This window comes from Arachis duranensis, chromosome 3, assembly GCF_000817695.3.
Source record: "Arachis duranensis cultivar V14167 chromosome 3, aradu.V14167.gnm2.J7QH, whole genome shotgun sequence".
NCBI classification, from domain to species: Eukaryota; Viridiplantae; Streptophyta; class Magnoliopsida; order Fabales; family Fabaceae; genus Arachis; species Arachis duranensis.
In genome coordinates, this window is record NC_029774.3 from 52,543,209 (window position 1) to 52,555,714 (window position 12,506).

Consider the following 12,506-nt stretch of genomic DNA (forward strand, 5'->3'; position numbering starts at 1 on the left):
ATTTATTTCATGACTAATGATAAAATATTTAAAATAAATAAATTTATTACAATTATTATTGTTGTTGTTTGAATAAACTAAATAATTATTACTAATTTATATATAGTACAATAAGAATTTTGATTGTTACCCCTGGCTTTACCGACGGTCAAAGCATCGGTAGTCACTTTTATCCACGACTAGGTCATTGATGAGAATATGGGTAAAGTCCTATTAACAAAATTTTTTCCATTTTACTTAAATCTAAATATCATCAGTAATATTAAAGAATATTAATGATACTTTGACTGTTGATAAAACAATATTGGCAAAATACAAAATAAAAAAAATTAATTATACCAATTCCAGAGCCCGCGATGATGATGATGATAATAATAATAATAATAATGATAATAATAATAATAATAATAATAATAAATTTTAGTTATTTAAATATTTTTTTAAGGTGTCAAATAGATACATAAACTATAAGCAATGAGATAAAGTTGTATATATTTACCAAGCATGAAATTCGTGATATCACAATTTACAAACATAATATCATCACTTCGACATCTGGTAAAGAAGTAAATAATTGGGACATCTGGTAAAGAAATAAATAATTGGATGTATTACAATAATATCCAGAGTTTTTTATGTTTAAAAAACTTTATTACAAAAATTAATTGTTTTTGTAACAATTTTATTTTTTTTTTGTTACAAAAATATTTTGTAACGAGATTTACTTCGACAATTCTGTAATAATTCTTTTGTAACAAATTTTTTATACAATTGCAACTTTTTTTTAGCAGTGCCCCCAGCAAATTGTAGTAGTTTATAACTGCTGAAAAATAATCAGCCACAATACTGAGTTTAGTGATTTCAACAACTAAAATCAATGCTAAACCGTTTAGCCGCATAGCATGGACCAGCAATTGTCATCAATGTGTCATCCAACATTTTGGAACAATTTTAAACCGCCGCTAAATTGCAGCTGAGACCTAGTTCAATTGGTTGAATAATATGCCTCTTAATATGCTGTATCCAGGTTGTGAAATCTAGGATTAAGGGTTGTCCAATCCATCCATCTAAAAAAAAAAAAACTACTGCTAAATCAGTTAAAAATGGTCAAAATATGTCAAAATTTTTGTAGCGAGTAAGTCCATTTATATATACTTTTATTTCTCTAGATAACCTTACATAAAATTTTCTTAGCTATATATATATCACTAGTCTATATTCCATCTAATTTACTAGTCTTGCTCAACTGATCTAATTTATTCTTAAATTATCAGATCAAAAATATTTGAGTAAGAGTTTGTCTATTGTTCTTTAATAATATTAGGTGAATAAATATTTTTGGTACAACCAAATTACTCCAATAATATATAAGCTTAACAAAAATCTCTCACATTGTTACTGATATGAAGTTACAAATTTGAGTTATAATTTGGTATCGCACGTTACAGTTCGGCTTTATGAGTTATAACGCGACCAATTAACGTGCCAGTCATAACCGCCGATCAAATAGTATAACAATTAAATACGTTATCAATCATTCCGATATTAATGCTCAAATCATAACTGATGAGAAACTCACCATACAAAAGCAAGGTACACTCTCCCCTTTTTCCACCATTCACACTCTCAAGTCACGTAAAAAGGAGAAAGCTTGGATTAGAAGGATCGGCCGTTCAGCCTCCGAAGTGATAGCTCGGCAGTTATCTGTCACAAGAAGCCGGCAGTTATCTGTCACAAGAAGCCGGCCCGCTCTGCAGGCAAGAACAATTGACGTCCACCGTGGGGCTCGAGAAAAATAGATCTTTCCTCTTTTGGTCCCCAAACCTTCACTTGCACCCATGGATGACGTAGCACCCCCTTCTCCATCCAAACTTCTTCGGATGGTAACCGAGTTACAATAGGAAAACCAGCGTATGGCAGAAGATAATTAGAGAATGGCTGCCCAAATAACCGAATTGAATAATTCCCGGATTGAAAACATCAACGCTCATCAACCGTAACTAGAGGATGATGAAAACCATTCCAACCCCTCTCACGTTTCCGAGACCATTCGAGTTGAGGTAGCCCAGCCCGAAGACGAGAATGAAGAGCCCGACGAGCCTGTGAGACCTTTCACACCAGAAGTGATGAACTTCGAACTACCACGAAGATTCATCCTACTACTGACCCTTACACCTTATGATGGGCTCGGAGACCCAAAAAGGTTCCTCGAGAAATTTCGATCAATAATGATCGTTAACGGTGCATCTGACACTGTTTTTTGCCATTGTTTTCCGAATTATTTAGATGGTCCTGCACTTGATTGGCTTTGTACTTTGCCTGTATGTTCTATCTCACAATTTCAACAGCTGGCCAAACTATTTGAAGACCATTTCGTTGGATCTAAAATTTATCTACTTGACTCAGATTATCTGAATACAATCAATCAGGGACAAAATGAGAGCCTGAAGGACTATATGACTCACTTTACGAAAGTCGCCATAAGCATACCAGACCTCCACCCCGAGGTCCATCTACATGCCCTCAAAAGTGGACTCCGACCTGGGAAGTCCAAGAAACCATCGCGGTTGCCAAACCGAAAACCCTTGCCGGGTCAAATTGATATCGAGGAGCTCACACAAGCTTGGAAGTCTGACAAAACGTACTACAGAGACGAAGATAAGGCGCACAATAGTAAGAAAAATTTTAAACTAACCCCTCGGTTTGATTCTTACACAGTTCAACACCAAGCGAGAAGACATAATCAAAGAGATCCTAAATTTAAAATTGATTAAGCCACCAAGGAAGGCCGGTACATATCAAGATACAAAGAACGTAGACAAGTCTAAATACTGCGCTTTCCACCAGAAGCATGGTCATACCACTGACAAATGTGTGGTGGCAAAAGAACTCTTGGAATGGCTAGCTCGGCAAGGCCACCTTGACAAGTACATTGGAGGTCACATCCAAAGACGTACCACACCTTCCACAGCCAATACTTCGTCCGAACAACAAAACCGAGGAAAGGAGAAGGCATCCTCAAGCCAATATGAACAACATCGAGGTATAATTAATTGTATTTCAAGAGGATACACCAGTGGAGGATCACCAAACTCGGCTAAAAAGCAATCTTTTCGGGCAATATACTCGGTAGATAGACCACAGCATGAACCTCAAATCGCGGCCCAATTTCTACAAATGACATTTACACACGGGGATTTTGATTCCAATATTCAGAATCTGAATGACCCTGTGGTTATCACTCTTCAATTAGGAGATTCATTGGTGAGGAAGGTACTCCTAGATCCCGGGAGTAGCGCAGACATTCTGTTTTATTCAACATTTCAAAAAATGAAGCTCAGTGACAATACCCTCCAACCAATGGGGGGAGACTTAGTTAGTTTCTCAGGTGAACGAGTCCCGATATTGGGATCAGTGTGGTTACAAACCACACTAGGTGATCATCCACTTTCCAAAACATGTGATATTCAGTATTTAATAGTCGATTGTTTCAGCCCCTATAACCTTATACTTGGCCGAACTTTTCTAAACAAGTTTGGCGCAATTGTATCTACCGTTCACCTCTGCGTTAAGTTTCCTCTGCAGGACGAACATGTTGTCACAATCCACGGAGATCATAAAGAAGCACGACAGTGCTACAACATCAGCATGAGGCCTCCAAGCCGTTCAAAACAACTTCAGGTCAACAATGTCCACCTCAGCGCTAATAGCTCGACATTAGCCGACCTAGACCCTAGAGCCGACTTTCTTGAAAGACCTATGCCAACAGGTGAGCTACAAAAAGTATATTTCAATAATGATCCTAATAAATTTACCTATATAGGTACAACAATAAGTACAGTGGAACAAAATGTGATAAAAGCCTTTCTACAAGAGCAAGCCGACCTCTTTGCATGGACACCTTCTGACATGCCCGGCATCGACCCATAAATTATCAGCCATAGATTGGCCATCAATCCTTCCGTACGACCGGTGCAGCAGAAAAAAGAGAAACCTCGAGGATGAAAAGAAGAAGGCATCATTAGAAGAAACTCAAAAGCTGATTAATGAGACTTCATTAGAGAAATCAGATTTACTTCCTGGCAGGCCAATGTTGTAATGGTAAGGAAACAAAACGGTAAGTGGCGCACATGCGTCGACTTTACTGACTTAAACAAAGCTTGCCCGAAAGATTCTTATCCTTTACCGTCCTTAGACTCTTTGGTAGATAACGCTTCTGGTTATGCCACCTTAAGTTTTATGGACGCCTATTTGGGTTATAATCAAATCCTTATGCACCCTTTTGATCAAAGTAAAACGGCATTTATCACTAAGTTCGGTAACTATTCATACCCTGGACCGAGCTATACGGTCCGGGTTGGACGGACACAAAGCGACTGACCTCTTTCTAGGTTGGTCATCACCGACCTCTTGGTGCACGAAATTGCAAATAACACTTTTCACAATTCGTACCACTAACCAGCAAGTGCACTAGGTCGTCCAAGTAATACCTTACGTGAGTAAGGGTCGATCCCACAAAGATTGTTGGCTTGAAGCAAGCTATGGTTATCTTGTAACTCTTAGTCAGGATATCAATTATAATTATCAGTTGACTTGCAAATGAACAAGAAAGCACGGATTAAATAATACTTATTATGCAGTAATGGAGAATATGTTGGAGTTTTGGAGATGCTTTGTCTTCTGAGTCTCTGCTTTCCTCTTGTCTTCTTCTTCACACACACAAGGTTATTCCTATGGCAAGCTTTGTGTTGGTGGATCACTGTTGTCAATGGCTACCATCCGTCCTCTCAGTGAAAATGGCTCAGGTTCGCTGTCACCGCACGGCTAATCATCTGTCGGTTCTCACTCATGCTGGAATAGGATCCATTGAGCCTCTTGCGTCTGTCACTACGCCCAACCCTTGTGAATTTGAAGCTTGTCACAGTCATTCAATCCCTGAATCCTACTCGGAATACCACATACAAGGTTTAGACTTTCCAGATTCTCAAGAATGCTGCCAATCGATTTTAGCTTATACCACGAAGATTCTGATTAAGGAATCCAAGAGATACTCATTCAATCAAAGGTAGAATAGAAGTGGTTGTCAGGCACACGTTCATAGGTTGAGAATGGTGATAAGTGCCACGAATCATCACCTTGTTCATATTGAAGTGCAAATGAATATCTTAGATAGAAACAAGCGTGTTTGAATAGAAAACAGAAATAATTGCATTAATTCATCGAGACACATCAGAGCTCCTCACCCCCAACAATAGAGTTTAGAGACTCATGCCATCAAAGAGTACAAAGTTTAGATCTAAAATGTCATGAGGTACAAAATAAATCTCTAAAAGTTGTTTAAATACTAAACTAGTAACCTAGGTTTACAGAAAATGAGTAAATTGAGATAGATAGTGCAGAAATCCACTTATGGAGCCCACTTGGTGTGTGCTGGGGCTGAGACTTGAGCTTTTCACATGCCAGGGCTGTTTCTGGAGTTAAACGTCAGGTTATAACCTATTTTTGGCGTTTAACACCAGAATGCAACATGGAACTGGCGTTAAACGCCAGTTTACGTCGTTTATCTTCGAGCAAAGTATGGACTAGTATATATTGCTTGAAAGCCCTGGATGTCTACTTTTCAACCCAATTGACGGTGTGCCAATTGGACTCCTGTAGCTCCAAAAAATCCATTTCGAGTGCAGAGAGGTCAGAATCCAACAACATCAGCAGTCCTTTTTTTAGCCTGAATCAGATTTTTGCTCAGCTCCCTCAATTTCAGCCAGAAAATACCTGAAATCATAGAAAAATACTCAAACTCATAATAAAGTCCAGAAATATTAATTTTGCCTAAAAACTAATAAAAATATACTGAAAACTAAGTAAAATATACTGAAAACTACATGAAATTATCCCCAAAAAGCGTATAAAATATCCGCTCATCACCTCTTCCCAAAGAGCTCGGCCAAATTGCCATAGAGGCCCAAGCAGGCCTAAATAGAAGGACGCAGCCAAATCTAAAGGTGGCTGGCCTAAAAGATAGGTGACCTTGCCCAAGATAAGAAAAGATAACTAACTTATCTCAAGAAGGGTCACTCCACACTACTATAAATACACTGGAGCCCCCAGGTATAACTCATACTTTGATTCTACATAAAAACCTGCCTAAAGCACGTGCTAACTTAAGCATTGGAGTCTCTTGCAGGTACTATCACCCTCTGGTGATCAAGGATCAGCAGTACTACTAGATCCAGCAAGTCGGACACAACAGCTCCGACCCCATCAGAAGATCTCATCTGAGATCGTCCTTCAGTTTCAGGTAACCCTCGGAACATTGGCACCATTTCCGGAGAACTTAGAAGTAATCCCATCATCATGGCAGACAACCTTGACAACGATCACTACTCTGGAGTGGAGGACAGAACGCCGCATAAGAACACGGATACCACACCAAAGGATACACCTCAATCCAAGGGAGACAATCAACCCCAAAACACAAAAATCTTAGATGTCATCCGTGAATAGTAGGATTGCCTCAAACAGCTCGAACAAGAGGTCGAACATCAACGAGAGGCCGAGAGAGATCTCTGGAGTGAGACAAGACAGCGTCAAGAGCTGGAGGACAGGCTTCTAAAGCTCGAAGCCGACCTCAAAACTAGGACCACCCGATTCAATAACGAAGATAGCCCACACAAAGATCAAGACCCATTCACAAAGGAAATCATGAAAGCTAAAGTCCCAAAAGACTTCAAATCTCCCGACATGACCCCGTATAACGGTACGTCTGATCCGAGCCATCATCTCAGCAATTTCAGAAGCAGAATGTATCTCACGGATGCCTCAGATGCAATCCCGTGCAAAGCCTTCTTGACCAAGACAATGATAAAGTGGTTCGACAGCTTGCTGCCAAGGTCGATAACAAGCTTTGACGACCTCACTAAGAAGTTCCTAGCCAGGTTCTCCATATAGAAGGACAAAACCAAACACGCTCCAAGCCTGCTAGGGATTAAACAAGGAGATCGAGAAAGCCTCCGTAGTTACATGGAAAGATTTAATAAAGCATGCCTGGACATAAAAAATCTTCCTACAGAAGCAGCGATTATAGGACTCATCAACGGTCTACGAGAATGGCACTTTAGCCATTCTATATCCGAAAAACACCTAACATCTCTGAATGAGGTACAAGAACGGGCAGAAAAATACATCAATATGGAGGAGAACTCCCGATCAGGAGAGACCTCAAAGACCGGACCCTCTGACATTAGGATTTTTGCTAGTAAATAATTTTATAAATTTGCGTTGTAAGTATAGATTCTAAACCAACAAGAATCCCTTCGTACAAACGTTTTGGTTGTCACAAGTAACAAACCCCTAAATAAATTGATAACCGAAGTATTTAAACATCGGGTCGTCTTCTCAAGGAATTGCAGGGTGGTATGTTCTTATTATTGGTTATGAGTTTGTAAATTGGGGTTTTGGAGTTTGGGCAATGGGCACATGTATATTTAAATGACAAGTAAAATAAATTAACAATAATAAAATCTCTTGGCAAGGTATAAGAGCTAGAAGTCCTATCCTAGTTATCCTTATCAATTGTGATGAGAATTAGATTTTTCTCCCACTTTGTTAACCTCTAACTATGAAGGTAAGTTAAGTGGATGAATTAATTCGAATCCTCAAGTCCCAGTCTTTCCTTGGGAAAAGTTGGAGTTATTGGATCTCGAATTAATTCTTGAAGAATTCTAATTTTCAATCAACAATGAGTTTGATAACTCAAGAGTCACCAATTATTTAACCAAAGCCAAAAGGAAAAATATCTAAATTAAATTAAAATCATTCATATAAATAAAACAATCATAAACTGAAATGCCTCAAATAACATTAATTAAGAAAATCAATCCAAACATAAAGAGTTCATAAACTAAATTGGGAAAATATATAAAAGGAATATTGAACCTGTGATTGAAGAAGATGAAATCCTAATCCTAATCCTAATCCTAAGAGAGAGGAGAGAACCTCTCTCTCTAAAAACTATATTCCCCACTTTATAGCCTCTAGTCTATGCCTTCTGGACTTGGATTTGGGCCAAAAAGGGCTTCAGAATTCGCTATGAGCATTTTCTGCAATTTCTGGTGCGTGGCCTCTGTCACGCGTCCACGTGAGTCACGCAGTCGCGTCAATTGGAGTTTTCCTTGTCGCGCGGTCGCGTTAATGATGCGGCCGCGTCGTAGGTGTTTTTCTTTAGGCACGCGGTCGCGTCAGTCATGCGGCCGCGTCGCTGTTTCTTCGCGCTTGGCATGCGGCCACGTCGTCCATGCGGTCGCGTCACTGCCAGTTTCTTCACAAACTCCGTTTTATGCTTTCCTTCCATTTTTGTATGTTTCCTTTCCATCCTTTAAGCCATTCCTGCCTTAGGAGATCTAGAACAACTCAACACACCAATTACGGCATCAAATGATAATAAAGGGTAATTAAAATAATTAATTTCAAAGCATAGAAAACATGTTTTTCACAAATATCACATAATAAGAAAGGGAAAGTAAAACTATGCAATATACATGAATAAGTGGGTGAAGGATTGAATAAATCACTCAAATTAAGTACATAATATATCATAAAATATGGGTTTGTCAACATCCCCACACTTAAACAATAGCATGTCCTCATGCTAAATCCAAGATAAAAAGTAAGGTTAAAGTGGTAGAATGTCATGCAATGCAATCTAATCTAAATGCAACTAACTAAATGAATGATGCATCATGCAATTCTAATTTGTTACTCACTTGTATATAAAGCTTACATATAGTTAAGTTAATTCACATTCTCAAGGAATATATTATATATATATATATAGCTAAACCTTAGATAATGATAAAGGGCTTTTACAATTGAGATGGGAGAGAAAAACATTTTATAAACTTGCAAGAAAATTAATAATTTAAGCAGAGATATATGTTAATGAGTTAGTGAACCCTCACTGGATTTTTGTGTTTACCTCTAGTCACTCAGTGTTTATTGGGTTAATCACTCTATTCCTCTTTTTATCCTTACTTTCTATAGCTTTGTTGTTTATCTAATCAATCAACAATTATAGAATACAGACATAAAAAAATCATAAGGTCTTTAATTAAGGTTGTAATGGGGCCAAGGTAAAGGTAAGGGTATATGTGTAAGGCTAAGTGAGCTAATTAAGTGAATCCTTGATTAGTCTAAGATCTCACCTAACATACATACTTTGTAAAGCTAAGCCTCTTTACCTATTTTCCCATATTTTTTCCACTTTTTGTATTACATGCTCATATTTTGTTCTTATACCATGTGCATCGCTTTTTGCATTTGGGGAATTCTTTTTGTATCCCTTTTTTTCAAATATTAAATTTTTTTTTACACATGGTAATTAATTTATTTTGACTTCACATGAGCATGTTTCCCAAATTATTTTCACATGACTTGATTAATTTAATTTCCTACTTTCTATCATTCCATGTTCCCATAAAATTTCCTACACTTAAATGTTACACAAAATCTATCTTAAGCTAACCAAGGATTCAATTGGGGATTTTTATTTTATTTTTCTACTTAAGGCTAGTAATGTGGTTATAAAACAGAAGGGATTAAAAGGCTCAAGTGGGCTAACAAGGGTGATGTAAAAGGTAGGCTTTATTTGGGATAAGTGAGTTAAAATCAAACAATGGCCTCAATCACTTTCTTAGCATGTATCTATATTCTATAATCGGACACATAGATTAAAACAAAGTAAAGAACACCAGAATAAATAAGAGGGCAAAACACACAGGAATAAAATATTATGGCTTAAATATAACCATACAACGAAGCTCAAAACTCACAGGCTGCGTGTTCTCTAACTCAAAAATCATATATCATTCATATATGTCATGCAGGTTTAGTTAAAAATTCCCATTATTCTCAATGTAAAACTTAAGGTGGCTTTAAAGTTCTAGTGTTTCTCCTTGATGAAATGTTGTTAACTAACTAACATGTAATGCTATATATACAAGGTGTGTAGATTGATTCTGTTAAGGTCTCTAGCTTACTTCCTTTTTATTTTCAATCAAGTCAACTATCATATACTAAAAAGGGTAAACTATACTAATTAATCCACTAAAAATATAACTAGTAAACTAATTTGCAAATCAAGCTAAAATATCCAAAATAGTATACATATAGCTCAAAGTGCAAAATGCAAAAAGTACAATAAAAAGCAAAAAGAGAAAAATATGCAAAAATACAGAAAATGAACAAATAAGAGAGAGTTTATAGTGGTTCACCAAAATAAACATATGCCAGAGATGGCAACCTCCCCACACTTAAATAATAGCATCGTCCCCGATGCTCACTCAAGCAGGGTGTGAAAGGGTGTCATCACTGTGAGGCTGGGTAGCTGGAGTCTCTGTGGTAGTGGTCTGAGGATCTGGCTGCTGTAGAGGAGAGGCTGTCTGAATAGGGATCTCAGGGTCTGCAGCCTAAATCTGAGGTGGGTCCTCCTGCTAGGGTGCAGTCTGCTCTGAGCCTGCCTGCGCAGCCTCTCTCTGTGGATAGGTCTCCTCCTCGTGCTCATCCGCCTCCTCCTCAGATGGCTCTGATGGTGTGTCAGGCTCGGAGGGGATGTCGCCGCCAGATCGTATCAACAGCTTCAGGTGCGCATAGCGTCGCCGCTCTCATACCGGTGCCGGTTGCAGCGCTCCATACTGTCCAGCTGCTGAAACAAGCGGTGCACTAGGTGATAAACTGGCTCTGAGGCAGGTGGAGGTGCAGTAGTGCTAGCAGGGGTAGCTGGGGTAGCTATGGAGGAAGAAGGACCAGCAGATGGTGTGGCTGTATCACCGGAAGATGAGAGGAATAGAAGTCTGTAGCCCAAAGCTAGAAAGTTCCTGCTGTGAGGGATAATCTTCCTGCATTCTGCAGCAGGTGGCCTCTCATCAGCATCCTCCCACGGTACGTCAGCTCGACGTCCGAGCTGGGTAATCAGATACGGAAAGGGGAGAGTGCCTCGGATGTGGACCCTGGCCATGTAGGACCGGATAAAACGTGGCAGGTACATGTCCTTACCCTCCATTACACACCAAAGGAGGGTGATCATAGCGACCGGTATCTCTGTCTCATGGGTACTCGGCATAACATAGTTGCTAAAGATCTGATGCCATAGCCGAGCCTCATCATTTAAGTAAATTTGCTTGATTCCCTTAGGCATGGTGGTGTCCTGACCCATTTCCCATGGAACAGTCGGGTCAAGGGCTATCCTTGCCTTGACAGCATCCCAATCAAACTTCATGAAACACATGTCCTCCTCAGCCTTTTTGTACCCATCAAGCTGATCGGATTTATGCGAAAGCTGCAAAATGTCCTCAATGGCCTCTTTAGTGACCAAAATCTGCTTCCTTCTTAGGATCACTGCATCTAGGAAAGTGTTGAAGTAACTGCAGTAAAATTCCCTTACCCAAGATGCATTGACCTCTGTAAGTTTTCTCTCTAGGAAGAACCAGCCTCTGTCTTTGATCTGATCAGAGGTGTATTGCTGGAGTTCTTTTGGGATTTTCAGAGTCCACTCTAAGTACAGGTTCCTGGAGGTTGCAAACGCCGGATATTTCAACTCGCAGTATCGGTTTGTAAACTTTATGGGATAAGTAGCATGGAGTAGCTGGTCAGCCTTCTCCTGCGCGGTAAAGAGTTTCTCCCGCCAGGAGGCATCATGCATGAGATCTATGATAGACATAGAAGATTTTCTTCTTTTACGTTTGCCAGTAGTTGCCTTTGCTTTTCGCTTTCTCTGGGAGGCAGACATCCTGAAAAATAGAAAACCAGGATATAATAGAAACAGGAAAACAAATAGGCAAATAGTTAAAAGAAACACAAAGTGGCAAAGGAGAAATAGAATGAGGAAAATGAGTTAAGTAAATGTGCATTAAGGATTGTATAGGAGTTAAAAGTTTGAAAGGAAGAATTGACAATCCAAAATGTAATAGAAGGCATGTTAATTAGGAAAATTATCAGTATGCCATGGTTAGAAAGTTAAAAGAAAGTGAAAAACCAGAAGAGATATTTTAAAAGGTTAGTTTGGTTAGAATTGAAAAAGAGTTTACGAAGTTAAAATTAGTGAGTTAGTGAAAAATGGGTTAAGGTAAGTGGCATAAGGATAAGTTTCTAAGTAACAAGCATTCATAATTAGAAGCTACAGGTAACTCATAACCAAACAAGGAAAACATGTTGATGTTGATTCAGATAGATATAGAAATAACAAAAATTGGAATCAAACATCAAAAATGCAATTTATGAACCAGGAGATCAAAGAGAATAAGAATGTGGGGCATTCATGAATTGGTTTGGGGGAATCTAAGAAAAGCACAGTTGAAAATGCCAAAACCAAAACAAGAATGGAAACATTGTACAGAAATTTGGGTAGCATTCCGGCTAAAATTGGATTGTCCCAGAAAATAAACAGCAACAAAATAGTTCATATGAATGAAAATTAAAACATAGCTGCAATCACATAAAAGGAGTATGAACAT

The 12,506-nt window shown here is 38.6% G+C and overlaps 1 protein-coding gene across 1 annotated transcript; it reads left to right on the forward strand.

The window, feature by feature from the left end:
• The first annotated feature begins 2,126 nt into the window (after positions 1-2,126).
• On the forward strand, positions 2,127-3,930 carry LOC107479409 (uncharacterized). The gene is made up of 5 exons (XM_016099547.1): positions 2,127-2,321; positions 2,430-2,663; positions 2,719-3,273; positions 3,586-3,769; positions 3,824-3,930. Exons 1-5 carry the CDS (start codon positions 2,127-2,129, stop codon positions 3,928-3,930), a joined length of 1,275 nt encoding a protein of 424 aa, XP_015955033.1.
• Positions 3,931-12,506: the final 8,576 nt, after the last annotated feature.